Consider the following 18,563-nt stretch of genomic DNA (forward strand, 5'->3'; position numbering starts at 1 on the left):
ACTGCCACCCTCAGACGAGGACGGCCCTTCCTCTCCTGCCCCTTCCACTAAGGAAGACATACTAGCCCTGCGGTCACTGATTACTGACTTTAAGGAATCCCTGGAGACTAAACTCGACAAAGTCGTCACATCTATCAGGTCCGATATCTCCTCCCTAGCCTCTAGGACAACTAAACTGGAATCCCGTCAGGACATTCTCCACAAAGCTCAGACGGATACCCATAGAGATCTAGATCATATTGCTCAGGAACTCTCTGATCTCCGCATGAAAAATTAAGATCTCGAAAATCGAGAGAGAAGAAATAACCTTCGAATTCGCAATGTTCCTGAATCCATTACGCCGGACTCTTTAGAACCCTATTTACACAGATTGTTTTCCTTTCTTCTCCCTGACCTGGGGTCTCGTCAACTGCCATTGGAACGGGCACATCGGGCTCTTCGACCTAAACCTTGGGATGGTGATCCCCCAGAGATGTCATCATGAGATTCCTTAGCTTCAAAGATAGAGAAGCAGTCCTAGCTCCAACCCGGGGCAAGCCTCATATTCTCTACGAAAACACTAAGCTTCAATTTTATCAGGACCTAGCTCCCACGACGATTATTAAACGAAGAGAACTTCGGGATTTGACAGAGGCCCTACGCGATCGTGGAATACGTTACCGATGGGGGTTTCCATTCAAGCTTATAGTTGATCTTCATGGCAAAACTATCGTTATATGGGACCCTAGAGAGGGGAAAGACCTCCTGACGCACTTAGAAGAATCAGGTACCCCTGCCCACTCCTCTAGAGATAACCCTTGAATCTACCCACTCTTTATTGATAGAATCCTTCAACCCACCCCAAGGGCCTTGTTGCTTTTACTAATGCAAATACAATACCACCTGTTATTGATTATTCCTTGCAGGTTTAATCATAGTATTGTACTACTACAGAAATTGTATATTTGTCATATTTTTTCTATATATGTTTAATGTTGACATCACTCGTGGAATTTATATATTTCACTGTTTCATGTTTGTAATCGGACAAGTGGGATGTAAACTTGGAATACAAATTAATATCTATCCTTAGGTAATACACCACTTGCTTATCTCCATTTTATGTTTCATTTATTAGGTTTATTCAATATCACTAATTGCTCATACTGTGCTATGTCTTGTGTTGATAAACTCATTTCGACTAGCATTATTTTTATTCTTAAAATGTGTATTTTTCTACTATTATAGGCCTTGCAATGTTTAAAATGTTGGCACACACCCAGAGGGTTTAAGACCTATTTTGCTCTATCTAGTTCTGATTTGTATTCTTTTGTTGTTTTTTTAAGCAGTATCTTGGATATATTTGATACACAATAACTTAACTATATATTTTTCTTTTTTTTACTACTTCTCTCGTTTAACTATAAATAATATTTTCTATTTTCCCAGAGGTGAAGCAGACAAAGTCCTGTTTACCTCAGTGGACTCTTTAGTCCTAATTTCTGTATGTGTTAACCTATGCTGGTTTCGTGGATTCCGCTGCCTCAATCAACGCTTTTATGAAAAAAGTAATAAAGCAGACACGTTATTGGCCAATAGATTAAAATCCCGAAAGGATAGAACAGCCATACAGGCCATACAAGATAGGAATGGCGTCCCTCAATATAACCCAGCTACCATAAATGGCATCTTTCAGACATACTATGACCAATTATATAATCTAGCAGATGCAACCAATGCGAATCCTAGCAATAATTCCCAAACTATTGATTACCTTTCCTCCTGTGGTCTTCCTGGTATTGACGTACAAATGGCAGAAAGGCTGGGACTTCCTATTACCGAGGAAGAAACACGCCTTGCTCTTAAAACCCAAAAGCCTTCAAAGGCACCTGGCCCTGATGGTTATCCTATATCCTACTATAAAACATTTCAAGACTCCTTAGTTCCACACTTGACTAAGATGTTTAATCAAATTTTAGACAGTGAAACCTTTCACCCATCTACTACTAAAGCTACCATCACAGTTATTCCCAAACCAAATAAGGATCCTCTCATTGCTTCTAATTACCGACCCATATCACTACTTAACGCCGACTTAAAATTTTTTGCAAAAATACTTGCAACTAGGCTTAACCCCATATTACCTGACCTTATTCACCCTGATCAGGTGGGCTTTGTCCCGTCCAGGCAGGCACTGGATAACACCAGGCGAACAGTGGATATTATTCACTATATTAATGCACACCAACTTCCCTCTCTTGTGCTTGCCCTGGACGCGGAGAAAGCCTTTGACAGGGTCGCCTGGCCATTTATGATGCACACACTCTCTGCCTTTGGTTTTAGAGGTACATTATTACAAGCCATTAAAGCCCTATACTATAACCCTACTGCTTCTGTTCTTGCTGGTGGATTGCTTTCAGACCCATTCACCATAACCAATGGAACACGGCAAGGGTGCCCATTGTCGCCTCTTATTTTTGCACTGATTATAGAACCACTTGCTAGAAGGATACGTATAAATCCCGATATTACTGGTGTGACTGTTGGGACCTCTCAATATACTCTCTCATTATTTGCGGACGATATCCTTCTTACCTTGACTAAACCACTTATCTCATTACCAAATTTGTTTCATGAACTATCTATCTATGAAGATTTATCAGGCTACAAAATTAACAATAGCAAATCGGAAGCTCTTCCTCTTCATCTCCCGAGAGCTCTGAGGCAACTGCTGCAGCTGAATTTTGAATTCACTTGGAGAAAAGACTCCGTGTCATATCTTGGGGTTAATATTACCAAAACATATGATCGTTTGTATCAGGCTAACTATCCTCCACTGTTTAGGTCTATTGAACATGACTTACTACAGTGGAAGACCTACTTTATATCATGGATTGGCCGTATCAACGCTATTAAAATGAACGTTTTACCTAAGTTGTTGTATTTGTTTCAGACGCTCCCGGTCGCAGTACCGACCACAGTTCTTTATCAGCTTCAATCTTTATATTGTAATTTCGTCTGGAATTATAAAAAGCCTCGAATAAGAAGGGAAGTCTTGGCTAGACGATCATCGAATGGGGGACAAGGATTACCGATGCTCCTACGGTACTATAATGCCTCTCGTTTGAGCCAAATGGTGGCTTGGCATGCCCCTATTTTCACTAAACGATGGGTAGATCTAGAGGGAGCTCTGGTGGGGGTGGACTTAATTTCATACTTACCCTGGTTACCACGTAAACACCAACCTAGATCCGTACTTTCAACCCCGGCAGTAGCTTTAACACTCTCTACATGGGACACTCTTAATAAAAAATTTGCTCTTTCCAAGTACCCTTCTCTTCAGACCCCCCTGTGGCACAATCCTTCTTTTACACCAGGGCTCTCATCTGCTGTGGCATCTATCTGGTCTGCAGCAGGTATCACACGCATCCGTCATATTATAGGACAATTTATTCCACAAAACTTTGGTGATTTTCAGCAGACATATAACATCCCTGACTCCTCTCACTACCAATATCTACAACTCCAACACTTTGCTACGTCAGCACTTTCTACCCCCCAGTCTCGTACACCGTCCCCAATAGAAAAACTGTGTATATACCGACCCACTGATAGGGGCACTATATCCTTTCTCTATCATTCTGTTTTGGTATTGGAGTCCCCCTCACTTTCTATACACGAACTCGCATGGGAAGCAGACCTGGGACAACCACTGGGAGACGATACTTGGGAAATAATACATCTCGCTATCTCCAAATGTTCTCTTAGTGTAGCTATCAAAGAAAACTCATATAAAGTTTTTACCAGATGGTATCTAGTCCCTGAGCGCCTTCATCAAATGTTCCCTAACACTTCTGACCTGTGTTGGAGACAATGCAACATTGGTACATTTTATCATACTTGGTGGACATGTCCAAAAATTATTCCATTCTGGAACATGGTCTGTACCCTTATATCATCAGTAGTTAATGTGCCTTTCTCGCTATCACCTGCCAACCTGTTACTGTGTGCTCCAGTAGACCAGGTTTCTAAAAATACGAACAAATTGATTGTTCACATCTCATGTGCGGCCAAATATCAGATAGCACGTAACTGGAAAAAACCTGATACTCCAACTCGTCAAGAACTTTTGAATAGGATTTGGTTTATATCTAAAATGGAGTACACTACCAGTCTTTTGAATAACTCAGTGGAGAGGTTTCACTCAATTTGGTCCTCCTGGTACTCCCTCCATGCGGTTACCCTTCCTGGCCTCACGTGAAGTATGATTCATAAATTTGACCCGGTCTCATTATTTTTTTTTTTTTTTTATTTATTAATTTTTTTTAATTTGATTTATTTATTTATCTTTTTTTTTTTCTCCCGGTATTATTCTGTCCCCCCGGTTCGCTTATATTTATACTTATATTTATACTTACCGGTATATATTTTCAACCTTCCCCATATTCTCCCTTTTTTTCTGCTTCATCTCTTTACCTTTTTCTTTTACTATATCACGGTTGTTATACTATAGTTTTATTGCAATTTGTGAGGATGTTATCTTCAATTATTATAACACGGAAGAACTTTTCTTTCTGTTGTCTATTATATTTTTTGATATGTACAATTGTTATGTATTAGAGACTAATTGTTTATCTCTATATTCTATTGTTCATCGAGATGTAATACTGTTTTATATATATAGTCCTATAAAACTAATAAACGATTTAAAAAAAAAAATAAGAGGAAGCTACAAGTGAGAATGATTATAAACAGAAAATTTAAAGGCTCGTACAGCGCCCCCTGCCCTGCGGAGCCCTGTGCGGTAGCACAGGTCGCACTACCCTAGTTACGGCCCTGGAGGAGAGGATGGGGCCAGAGGAGCAGGGTAATGGAGGAGAGATGGAGCTGAAATGTAAAGGAGGGAGCAGGGTGATAGAGGAGAGGATGGGGCCAGAGGAACAGGGTAATAGAAGAGAGATGGGGCCGGAGTGTGAGGGAAGGAGCAGGGTGATGGAGGAGAGGATGGGACCAGAGGAGTAAGGTAATGGATGAGAAATGGAGCCGGAGTGTGAGGGAAGGGGCAGGGTGATGTAGGAGAGAATGGGACCAGAGGAGCAGGGTAATGGAGGAGAGATGGGGCTGGCGTGTGAGGGAGGGAGCGGGGTGATAGAGGACAGGATGGGGCCAGAGGAGCAGAGTAATGGAGGAGAGATGGGGCCGGAGTGTGAGGGCAGGAGCATGGTGATGGAGGACAGGATGAATCTGGATGTGAGAGGATGGTCAGTAACTAACCAACTATTAGGCAGATCAGACTGCAGCCTTTGGTGCCAGGGCTTGGGTGAGTGCCAACCTTCTCTATTGGAGCATAGCCTGAGCAATCATGTACAACTTTGAGATGCACCCAGACCCTCCCAGTACTTTCAGTGTCATGACACTTTGGCATTGGCAGATGTCAGTGTAGAAGAGCTAGAAGGTAGCAGTCACCAGGACTGTAAAGAAAATGCAGAGTGCATAGGACGGTGTTTGAAGTTAAGTAGTGTGGCTGGAGGCTGGCCCCATGTGGGTAATGGCGGCCATGGCACTGAAGAGGTTAACCCTCCCAGTGCTGCGGTGCCATTTTTTAAAAGTACAAGGGGTGCAGGGCGCCATATTTGAAATGTTAGTGGTGCTAGGCACCGGTTGTGAAAAAAGAAGTGTTTTATTGTATGCTGCCACGGCCCGGACCCGCTCCAGTGGGCGCAGCAATGGATTAACCCACAGTGTGCTGGTGGTAGAGGTCCGTGGCTGTGCCGCGTGACCCCCAGGGCACCGGGGAAGGTAAAAGCCCCTGCAGCCAGGATGCAATCCCGGGCTGCAGCACAGAGTGGCCGACTACTGGGTACTTCAGGGCAGTATAGTGGGCCAGGCGCCACGCAGGCCAGACCAGCTCTGGTGGCTGCGGGTGCTCAGATGGAGTGCAAGGAGCCGGTGAGGGCTCCACGCTGGGGACCGGGAGCATGGCTGCTGACGCCCCAGCTTCACAGTACTTGGTGCAGGGAGTCGCTTTGCTCTCGGCGTGCAGCAGGGCTGTCCAGGGTAGCTGGTTCACAGTGGGACCGGACTAACCGGCTCCCTGTGCGGTGCTAGATGGTGCGCTGACGCTGGGGACCGGGAGTATGGCTCCCGGCACCCCAGCTCCACAGTGCAGAGAGACTGCTGCAGCAAAGACATGGTCCCAGGCTGCAGAGGGATTAGCCGGCTCTCAGGAACCCAGCACAGCAGGGCTGGTTAAGTAAAGCCCAGCGCTGAGCGCTGGGCACACAGAGTACAAAACACATAGTTTTATACAAAATGTACAAACATATTACCACCTGTACTGGAAACGGGATTTTAAAAGTATTTAAAATGGTATGTGCAGCCTATCTCTGGAGCTTGGATTCAGGCTAGAGGTCCTGGGCAGATTCCTGGAAGTCCGTTTTGGAGTGAAAACTTTGTCCCTGCCAGACGAGTCGGAGCTGAGGGCGTGCCGAGCTCTGCGGGTGGGCTCAGGCACAGGGCAGTGACTACTCCACTCCAATTTCACAGGCTGGCTTTCTATCCCAATCCACCCGTTTCAGTCTATGGGGCTAGTTCAGCATTATTATTAGCACATGTGTAGAACGGGTCCTGCGTGATCACACGTAGCCCCCGCTATGCCTCTGCCTGATTGACAGGCAGAAGCATTTAAGGGGCAGTGCTCGGACGACCGGCGTTCGGACCCATTTTCCGGGAGTGGCAAGACCAGGGTCTGCGACCTCGTGTGTCATACATTTCCTGCTGCATTTGCATATTTGCAAGTATGGAATTGCAAAGCTGCTTGCGTGCAGTTGTGTAATTTCATCCTTTGCTGAATTAGCCTCTATATAACTTAAAGAACTGAGGGCCTGATTCAGACCCGGTCGCAAGCGCTGAGCGCTCGCAATCAGGTCGATGGTGGCCCAGAGCGCATGCGCACGACGGAGCTGGCTCCGTCGTGCGCATGCGCGAGACCCGGATAGCGACGGGCACTCCGGCGCTCCGGGTCTCGCACCAAAGGGGGCGTGCTGTCGATGTTGAGTGACAGCACGCCCCCTTTGATGGGCGGGCCGGTGGGGTGGCTGCCCAGACGGAGGCATTCCCATGAGAACGCCTACCGTCTGGCGGCGGCCCCACTGACACCACAAGTGATGTCAGTGGGAGAGCTTTCAGCTCTGTTTGAGCCGAAAGCTCTCTGGGGCTTGCGGCCACGAGACCCTACCACAAGGGTCTCGTCGCAAGCCCGATGGTCACGATGGTCTTGACCATCGCGACCATCATCCTGGCCGCTCGCATTAGCTGTGGGTGGCAACCCACAGCAATGCGAGCGGCCAGGAGGCCGCTCCATGAAAAAAAAAAGATGCCCTGATTCAGAGCGAGCGCTCTGTCAGAGAGTCCGGCTCTGAATCAGGGCCTGAGGGCGAAATGCAGAATTGACCAAATATAAGAACTGCAATAGTCAAAAGCAGCTGGGCTCACAGAGATGGAAGATTTGGCACCTTACAGGTGTACTTGGCAGGCTTAAATCCCCACAGAATGAGGAGTCAGACCACTGGTTAATGCATTCATGTGACCAAACCTCTAATAAGCAGGCCAGCGTGCGCACCCATAGAGAATGATAGTGGCTGGGGACATATGGGGGGAGTGGGCATCAGTCACACCCAGGAAAGGCTTACAACACCTGGGAATACGCAAACAACACAATGGACACTGGCAAGTACACCAGAAGGTCTGGTTTGTAAAACTATTATCTACCCTCTATACAGAATAAAAACAGATGCTGAGCCCTAAACCTAGAATTGAGAACAAGATACGTTATACAAAGCAGAACACAGTGGGGTGTTAAACATACAAAATGGGCATGCTATGGACAATTCTCTGATACTATATTAAGCAGAAGAGAGATTTTGCAATGCAGAACCCTCATTCTGAAAGAAAGTATCAAAAACATGCCCACTATTTTGTATCTATCATATAAAACAGTCTTTCAAATGGGTGACAGTATAAGGAAAGCAGTCTACAGGCCTGAATGTGTAGAAGGGCCATCTAGGTCCAGGCCTGGGAAAGAAGAATTGTAGGGCAGACTGTCCATTAAACTATTTATAATTGAATTTGTTTTTGTATATTTAGATCTTAGATCATTTAATATGTATCAGTACTGCTGCTGATCCATGATCACATTATAATTTTTACTTACTAGTACAAAAAATGTATTTATTCATAGAAGCTAAGAGGACATGGAGTTTCGGTTGTGTGTGTATGTGGTGGGAACTGTTTAAGTGGACTAGACTGGCAAAAAACGTAAATGCGACCCTCCAGTCCAATAGCTGATATATACAGCAATCCCCAATTTGGTGGCTACTAAACAAAGGGATATATTATAGGTCAAGACCCCCATGTCAATGCCGCCTCACCCAGGTAAGAAGCCGCCTCCTTAATGTGCCCCACAGGAGGCAATAATTCCTTTCCTGCTGGTACCAGAGCTGAGGCCGGCTTCCAATGCCTTTACCTAGCTGACAACGTCCTTGGTCACCCAAGCCGAAGCCAGGGTGGGGCATGCAATAGCTCCCGCATTAGTATAGACTGTCTGAAGGTCTTCAGCTTCCTATATGTAGTATCCCTAAGGGAAGCCGTATTGTGAATAGGAAGATTGGAAGATGTAACAAGGCGAGTGATGCGGGCATCAACTGGAGAAGGAGACTCCCACCCAGCCCGCTCTGCAACCGGTGGCAGGTAGAAGGATGCAATGTTCTGGAATCACCTATTAGGATGAGACCATGCTTCCGCAAGGAGGTCCTCCGAATGCCCTGAAGAAGGGAACTCAGTGGTCACCTTTTTCAGACTCTTGAAAACTGGGGCTTTGGACGTAGGAGTCTGTTCAGAATCCTCCACCTGGAGTACCAATCTAACTGCCTTGATCAAAGCCTCAACACCAACTCTAGACACAGAGGGCCTGATTCATAGATGTACGCTAACCCGATGGTGGGAGGACTGCACATGACAGGATGCGGTATTTATGAGGTGGAGCGGGGGCGTTCCTGGGCAGCGTTTCCAGAAGTGGGGGCATGTCGCCCCCATTTTCCATGAGGGACGAGGCCAGGGTCTGCGTGGGTGAATGCAGACTTCCTGGCCTCGCAAACTGCCAGGACCTGGTCAGGTTGCGGCAAGCTTCAGCTATCGCAGCCTGGCCGAAAGGACAACAATCACAACTGATGGTCACGATATTTTCCGATGGCTGCGACCTCGGTTGCAGCAGTGCGATCACGCAGATTCAGCAAGGAGGTGTCTGACAGCTCCTTCTGCATTTGCATTTTAAATGGACGGAATTGCACAGCCGCTTGTGTGTGGCTGTGCAATTCTGTCCATCTCTGAATCAAGCGCCAGAATCCTCAGGCACGGAGAATTTCTACTACTGAGACACTAGCCTCATGCTCCAAGGACAACTCAGAATCTGAATTGCCTTCAGCTAAGGGCAGATAACTTCCCCTTCTAGAAGACTTGCGCTTGGATGAACTAGTGTCTACTGGAAAGATGCTGGCACTTGCACCAACTCCTGTTAGGCGGAGCCTGCCTCCCTTGTATCCAGCTGTGAAAGGCGAGTGCAATCCTCTCTGGAGCCCGAGGTGGAGGTCAACAACCCAGTTGCTGGTGCTGCTACTACCAGCACTGGGCTAGCTGGTGCAGCAGTGAGGGGATCCATAGGGGTATGCAGTCAGGAACCCGACGGTCGAAATGCTGACCGCCAGCTTCCCAACAGGGGACCAATGATACCGAACGAAGGTAAGCCGGGCAGCGGACAGACAGCCACGCGGGGGGGAAAGTTAGGTTAGGGGCTCCCGGGGGGGACTTAGGGTTAGGCATCCCCCCAGGAGTGTTAGGGTTAGGCTAGGGGAAGGAGGGGTTATGATTAGGCACCCCCGGGGGGAGGTTAAAGTTTGGCACCCCCCTGGGAGGGTTAGATTTAGGCTGCGGGGACAGGGGTTTTAGGTTTAGGCACTTGTGGGGGGGGAGTTAGGCACTAGGAGGGGAGGTTAGGGTTAGGCACCCCTAAGCGAGGGTTAGGGTGGGAGAGGGTTAGTTATACTTACTTTAATTACCTGTCGGGATCTTCACTGCTGCTGGTCCTCCGGGGTCGGGATTTGAACCATCCATACCGATCCTTCCATAGGATACCTTTCCTGCCCCTCTGTACAAAATAAAAATGTAAAAATAACAGAGGACCACTTAAAAGCAGTCCCCCCTGCAAACGGTGCCCGCTGCTGACGGCACCAAAGTGAAAATTATTTGGCCGTGGACTGGGAGCAGGGTATAGGGGAGAGGAAGTCTGGGCTGCTGGGTAATTCAAATGTATTGTTTGCTGCTCAGATGCCAAGACTCTCCTCTCCAGGCTATACCCATCATCCTCCCTGTGCCCCCTAGTGGAGTAGGAAGAAAAATGTTTTGTTGTTGTGATATACAATGCTGACAGCAGACCTGATTCAGAGATGGATGCTAATCCGATCGCAGCTGCGATTTCACATGGAATGCAACTGCGAAAATATGCTAATAGTTCCAAAGCTTCCCAGAGCATAGGGACACCCCTTGCTGCCTTCTCATCTGCGTACAACATCGCGTACCAGTGTAAATATCATTAGCATCGACATACATCGACCAGTAATGCAGGCCTTGTGGCAGGTCAGACCTGTCTCAAATACAGCAGCTTTCCTGACACGCAGAGAGCTCTCATGCTACGTAGGAGATGAAAATGGCTATATTATGCACGCCCATGTATCTTCGTTGAAACTGTAAGACACACCTGCATATTTTCTAACCACCCCCCCCATTTACATCCCCCAAATGCTAACTACCTGTCACTCACTTTGTGAATAGCTTCTCTGTGCGTGCACAATTGCAAACCAATTGCTATGCATGCGCAGTGCGGCTTATACATTGTGCAATGGCAAACAATCGCTCAATTTACGTACAAATCGTCATTGCGTACATCTCTGAATCAGGGTCAGTGACAGCTAATATACAAATTGAATGTAAAACCTGGCAGCTAGTATCAGGGTTGTTTCTAGGGATGGACGAGCCATGCAATGGGGTGCTCTGACCTCTGCTGACACTGGCCACCAGAGCGGGGAATGGGGGAGCAGCGTAATTGGCGGCAACTGCAGGTCCGCCAGTCGTACCTTCAGATCTGGGCAGCACTAGACTTTGCAAAGCGGCTCAGATGCTGCTCGTGCCGTAACCTATGGCGACGCGGCGGCGTGACATAGGTCACGCAACCGCCTGCCGGCGCCATCCAGTCTGCACAGTGCAGCCTCTGCATCTATGAGGTAGTGCTGCTCTGGCTGCTGCTGCCACAGTTGAGGAAAAAAAGGGGCTGGGAATTCTCCTCTGAAAAACTGCCAACAGGTCAGGTAAGTCTTTTTTTTTTTACCGTGGGGACCATTGTGTGTTTTTTTTTTTTTTTTTTTTACTGTGGGGGTCAGTGTGTGGTTAGTGAGACCAATGTGTTTGGTTTCCCATTGGAGTCAATATTTAATTTTTTCCTGTAGGGGCCAATGTGTGTGCTTTTTTTACTGTGGTGGCCAATCTGTGAGGACCTCCTTTTACAGTGCACACATGAAGGTACTGTCATATGCTTGGCGTCTAAAGTTATTATTTTTAATATCCTTTATTTGTACGGCAGCACAAGGGTTCCGCAGCGCCTCAAAAAGTACATGTTTAATTTTGAAAATACCCCCGTGTGTGTTGGGGAGTCACATTTTGACTGTTTCCACTAGGAGCCATATTGTCTAGAAACTGCCCTGGCTAGTATACATCAGTCAGAAAATGAGTATAATACAGTTGTCAATACAGTTGATGGTTACTGCTCCCAGCCAGTATCACTGAGAAACTGAGCATTGCTCAGCTGCCCTGGTGACTTGTTTTTCTGAAATAAGCTTGAAAGAGATTTTGTGGTAGAAATGACAAAACCTTGATAATATTATAATCCAATGTAAATGACATCTGTATGCAGTTAGGATGGTGGCAGTAGGGGAAGCTTCATTTAGTTATACATATTCCTTTTCTAGCCTAACGCAGGAGATATCAGAGAGTAATTAGAGCTGCAGACCACAGGGCCTGATTCAGAGCCGGACGCTCTGACAGAGCGCTCGCTCTGAATCAGGGCCGGCCTTCTGTTTTTTTTAGAGCGGCCTCCTGGCCGCTCGCATAGCTGTGGGTTCCAGGAAGATGGTCGCGATGGTCTTGACCATCGCGACCATCGGGCTTGCGACGAGACCCTTGTGGTAGGGTCTCGTTGCCGCAAGCCCCAGAGTGCTTTCAGCTCTAACAGAGTGATGTCAGTGTGGCCAGCCCCAGACGGTAGGCATTCCCATGGGAACGCCTCCGTCTGGGCAGCCACGCCCCCGGGCCCGTCCACCAAAGGGGGCGTGCTATCACTCAACATTGACAGCACGCCCCCTTTGGTACGAGACCCGGAGCAACGGCTTGGCCAACGCTATCCGGGTCTCGCGCATGCGCACGACGGAGCCGGCTCTGTCGTACGCATGTGCACTGGGCCACCATCGACCCGCTTGCGAGCGCTCAGCGTTCGCGAGCGGGTCTGAGAATCAGGCCCACAGTCCATATCATTCCCTAAAGCGTAGGACATCTTCGGATGGCATTAGCTAATTTGTGCCTGTGGTCCCTTTCCAGCAAGCTCTGTCCCCCTCAGTGGCCGTTTTTAAAAAGTTATAGTGCACATGTGTTGCATTATATGAAGTCAGATAAGTCAGTGCAGTGGTAGAGATAGCGATCCCAAGCTCTCTCACAGTCTATGGGAGCTGCTTTTCCTTCAAGAGATTTTTGATAAACAGCTACGAAAAATAATTCCTTTATGCGGCCACATGCAGTAAATATGCCCCTTAGACCTTTACCTCCAGTGGGGCAAAGACTGATGTAAAAGATTTTTTGTACAGTGCTGCGTAATATGATTGTAATATCAGTTATTGATATAGCGCACACATATTAGGCAGCACTTTACACAGAGTATTTCAGTCATTCATGTTGCCAGACTATGCTGTGGTGCTGGATGCGCAGTGGTGTGTGAATGGCGGTTAGTCCACACAGTAGACAACTTAACCAGGTGGAATTGGTATGCCATGTCGGCGGCTAAACCGGATCAAATACTGACAGTGGCAGCCTGACGGATCGAAATCCTGACTGCAGCAGGTAAGTACCCTAACCCTCTCCTCTCCTTACTCTAACCCTCCCCTAGTGGTGCCTAACCCTAACCTCCTCCCCTAGTGCCTAAACTCCTCATGTCAGTGCCTAAACCTAGCCCCCCTCCCCGCATTCTAAACCTAACCCTCCCGGGGGGTGCCTAACCCTAAATCCCCCTGGGGTCCCTAAATCTAACCCTCCCCCCCACGGCTAAACACTAAGACACCCAGATCACCTTCGTTCGGTATGCCGGGTGTCGGGATTTTGTAGTGGGGCTAATGATAGGCATCGGGATTTTGACACCTATCTTTAGTCCCATGTTGGGATATCGTCGGGTGGGAAGGCGCCCGCCGGTATCCTGACTGCATCCCAACCAGGTTATAGGTTTATTAACCAGATAGTGTAGGTAGCTTAAGACACTGGGTAACACACAGTGGCGGTTCTAGGGGTGGGCTAACAGGGCCGTCGCCCTGGGTGCCGGCCCCTGGAGGGCGCCACTGAGTCCCCAGAAGGTAAATAAACCCCCCCCCCATATTTGTTATCAACGGGCACCCCGCTCCCTCCCTGCAAAGGCAGCCGAAGCTCACTCCGGAGCTCCGGCTCCCGCATAGAGCACTATGGGAGGGACGTCATGACGTCTCTCCCATAGATCCGTGGTGCAGCCGTGGTCGGACCGGACAGCAGCGGACGCAGGAGGGGGGCCTAAGGCAAGTATTGTGTTTGTATTTTGGGGATACTGTATTGTAAAGGGAATTACTGCATGTGGCATAATGTGCTATACAGGGCATTACTGCATGTGGCATAATGTGTTATACAGGGCATTACTGCGTGTGGCATAATGTGTTATTTTATTTATTTATTAACAGTTTCTTATATAGCGCAGCATATTCCGTTGCGCTTTACAATTGGAAACATTGATAGAACAAAACAGGGTAATAACAGACAGACATAGAGGTAAGAGGGCCCTGCTTGCAAGCTTACAATCTATAGGGCATTACTGCGTGTGGCATAATGTGTTTATAAAGGGCATTACTGCATGTGGCATAATGTGTTATACAGGGCATTACTGCGTGTGGCATAATGTGTTATAAAGGCCATTACTGCGTGTGGCATAATGTGTTATACAGGGCATTACTGTGTGTGGCATAATGTGTTATACAGGGCATTACTGCGTGTGGCATAATGTGTTATACAGGGCATTACTGCGTGTGGCATAATGTGTTTATAAAGGGCATTACTGCATGTGGCATAATGTATTTATAAAGGGCATTACTGTGTAAGGCGCATTACTGCACATGGCAATTATTTGTCAGGAGGGGAGAGCTTGGGTGAAGCCCAGCACCTTCATAAGTGCTGGGCACGCCCCACAGTGTGATGAATTGGGGGTGTTCTGCAAGGACACGCCCCCTTTTCAAAAGCGCATGTGCTTTCAGCGCGTGCAGAGGAGCGTCATCTACAAAAAGTTTTTGTTTTGTTTTGTTTTTTTTTGGGGGGGGGGGCGCAACTGTGAACTTTCGCCCTGAGCTCCACAATGTCTAGAACCGGCCCTGGTAACACAGATACAGGCTGTAGATGGTACAGATGTGTCTCGACTCCACATATATCTAGCATCAATATGCCATGCAGCTTGACTTGCCTGGCGTGAGTGAGCCGCCAGGTCCCATGCTACTCTGCTAGCGTCAGACATCTTTTTCTCCGACAATGCGTCTTATGCTGCCCACTAGGCGATTAAACCTGGCGATGGAGCTATAACAACGGTCGTTATTGCTCCATCGCTTGGTAATCGCCCGCAAATCGGGCGGTAAAAGGTTAAAAACGACCAGCGATGCGCGCGCCCGCTGGTCGTTTTTAACATCAATCAACGACCAAACATGACGGTCAACCTGACGACCGCCGTCAGGTTGCCATGTTCGGGGATGATTGATGTGCATACACAGTGTATGCACTTCACCCCATGGGAGACGACGCGTAATCGTGCCGTCGTCCCCGCATCGTGTAATGGATAGGCAGCTTAATTCACAATGCGATGCAACTAGGATGCACCAGCAGACTGTGCTGATTATTTGACATGCGACACTTGTATATCTGTGTACAACTGAGTTTGTACATGAACCACAACGGAACTTGGAATAAAAAAAGCTGCGGACGCTACATTGTAGCACTTTGTAAACAATTTCGATGATTCGCTCTCTCTCAAATATAAAAATGTTGAATATGAAATGTGCATTGTGACTTACTTATTTTCATTAAAAAAATGTAAAAAAGACGACCAGCGCTAGCAGAGTCTCATGGGACCTGGCGAGCCAAGAGGGGCTTTTTAGCATGACCGCAGTAAAGATGTATAAGTACATATCTGTATGCCAGATGCAGCCAGGAGCATATAAGCATACATACCACCAGTAATCTCCTCTCCCTTCCCGATTTATGATCACTCGAAACTAAAAAGGTTCAAGTAGGAGAGAACCAGAAGTGAGAGTTGATTTCTATTACATACTGCTGTAAATTATGTTTGCAGATGGGATGAATAATCCCCTTTTCTTGAGCTAGATGCATGCTAATCTGTAGTTTAAAGAACAATTTTATTTATTTTAGGACGGAGTATTACTTTGACACCAAGATATTTATCTGATAATACACCAGCTGGGAATACCCCTAGAAGTATGACTACAAAATGTGATGCCAAAGGTAGGTACAAATGCAAAGAGCAGTTCAACCAGTGCCACCCCTACTAAAATAATGAAACAGACAATAATGGAAAATGTCATTCTTTCTTCCAGCCCAGAAGGATATTTTGAAGTCTCCCAGATTCCCTCCAGATGTAACTCCAAAATAAGGAAAATAAAATAACCCTTGTACTGTTTTCCTTAATAAAGCTTTAGGGGAGCATATGATGAGATCTATTTGTCAAGTAATTCTTTGCAAACCCTCTAATTTTCAAATAGGTGTCTTCATAAATAATGCATATAATACAAAACATTATAAAGAAAATCAAGGATGCACTCACAAGATAAGCTTGGTTAATAAGCTTTGGATTCTAACATGACAATTTGATTTGCAGCATCATATGTGGAGGTGAAGATATTTGTAATTTCTCAATTAGTATTGGATTAGTACTGCTGCCACCCTTTACACATTTTGTGCATTGATATTCACTTCATCATACAAGTAAAAAGGTCTAGGGGTTGATTAAGCAGGTTACTGGGGTTTTAATTGGTCCTAGGTTTTGGGGTCAAAGGTATCAGTCGAGATAAATGGCAGAATGTTTATTTGATCCAACATTGGAAAATTTGCAATGAGACAACACAGTAATATACAGATGTGTCTAGCTACATCGTTACTACGTTTGCACCCACACCACCATAGGAATGAATGGTGCGATCTCAGTGAGAACCATAGCATAGTGTATGCTGCTGCGGATAATCACATGGTGCGATGTGTGCGCACATTTGTAGGGCGATAGGCAAAGACGTAGCAGGACACATCTGTACAAATAGATTGAATTGGAACAAGGAATGGGTAATAATATAGATAGACACAAGGTAATTTTCACTTATTTCTGACTATTCCATGTCATTTCTTTGAGTTGGATGGTCATTTTCTTTATTCAAATTTACTCACATTTTTTATCACATATTACCAACATGATTATAGACTATTAATATTGGTAATAGTTGTTTGATAGAGCAATAATGCACCCCTTTTTAGTCGCGTTTAATTCACTTTAAATTTTGTATTTTATTTTATTTTTATTTTATTAATTATATTATAAATGTTATTATTTGACTCACAATTAGATCCTTAATGTTTTTATAAACATTATTTATGTAATAACGATATTTTTCACACTATTTTAATAAATATTGGGTCTGGGATATAATTTTGCTAAGCTAGCATCCAGGATGATTAATGTTATTAAACCTGTATTTAATGCAATGTTTCAATTTCAATTTATGTTACTCATATACTTTTAAAAATGTTATTATTTATCTAATTTTTGTTTATAAATATGTTTACAATAATATAAATCTAGAAGCAATTGAACAGCTATATAATATAGCAAGTAATTTGATAACAATAGTATTGTTGAGACCTAATATTAGATATATAATTACACTCCATATATCTAATTATATGCAAAATATTTAAGGAATCAACAACAATAATAATGTATTGATTTGGAAATACTAAATGGATAGGAATAGATATATGTGCTCTGATATTAAAATTAATGGGCTATCCATGCACATATAGTTGTTTATTTTAATATTGTTATTTTTTTGTTTATATTTCTTTATATATATTATTTAGCATAAATAAAAGTATTTCTATTGACTAAAATTAATATGAATCTATATAAGCTAATGGGTATATACAAATCTAATTAAGAAGTAATCACCATACATATTACCAACGGACAAATCCATTTGAACAGGAGGGAGATCCCTAATTGGTCCTTGGAAACACAGGATAGAATAAAAATCAAATACTATGTGCTGAAAAAGCCACACTAATTTACTCCGTATACAGAGATGCTGGGGAGTGCAGAGCGGGGTTACATGCATGTCGGCAGGAGGCTAATATTACTTAGATCCCACATATAATGGCAACCAAGTGCTGAGTGCTGATAACAATACACATTACACATGGGGATATTGCTCCACTGATCAGCTTTCCGTATATCCATACTGTGAAAGTTTATATTTGGTGATACGCTGATCCAGCTGGAAGCCAGGTCCCTGACTGCAGCAATCATAGGAGCTGCGTGATATCATTTATATTCCAACGGAATGTAAGATTGATTTTTCATATAAGAGGATCTCAATCTATACTGAGTGGAAGCCAGTGGAATTTTTATCTAACCATAGTGACATTTATTATTAGATACTACGAACATCATGCATATGTAACAGCACAACATTATTTGCAATCTATGTAACGATCTAAGTATAACACTGTTGCGATTATAAGAGTAATTTCTGCAACAATTATTTTGCAGGATTACTATAAAGCAGCTGCACTCAACACATTAAGAATAGCATATTTATTATTAGTTATTATTATACGGTGACAGCATTAAGTTAATTTGGGATGCGTGTGAATTTAAGCATCAGCTGCATCATATTTTAATCACTTTCTCATTTCTTTGCACATTCTTTTTCTATTCTTGTTTTATTTCGCTAGCTTTACATGTGCTAATAAATATATGTATTATTATTTTATTATATGATTTAATAAAAGTTACATTTTATATTTGATTTATTGCTAGAAGTGCACCTAGTCCAAGATTCTTTTTCCCCTTTACCCATTCCTTGTTCCAATTCAATCTATCTGCATTAAATCTTTGGTAGCACCCCCACTCATTGGACTTAATTATTATT

At 45.0% G+C, this 18,563-nt stretch overlaps 1 protein-coding gene across 1 annotated transcript in view; it reads left to right on the plus strand.

The window, feature by feature from the left end:
- LOC148505640 (uncharacterized) overlaps positions 1 to 16,048 on the plus strand; it is a 36,849-nt gene extending 20,801 nt beyond the window's left edge. The window contains exons 4-5 of the mRNA XM_088447949.1: positions 15,778 to 15,870; positions 15,963 to 16,048. Of these exons, the coding sequence (XP_088304075.1) occupies positions 15,778 to 15,870; positions 15,963 to 16,018 (149 nt within the window). The 3' untranslated portion in view covers positions 16,019 to 16,048. The remainder of the gene's footprint in view (positions 1 to 15,777; positions 15,871 to 15,962) is intronic.
- Positions 16,049 to 18,563: the final 2,515 nt, after the last annotated feature.

Source organism: Taudactylus pleione, unplaced genomic scaffold, assembly GCF_031769625.1.
Source record: "Taudactylus pleione unplaced genomic scaffold, aTauple2 ptg000446l, whole genome shotgun sequence".
Classification (NCBI taxonomy): domain Eukaryota; kingdom Metazoa; phylum Chordata; class Amphibia; order Anura; family Myobatrachidae; genus Taudactylus; species Taudactylus pleione.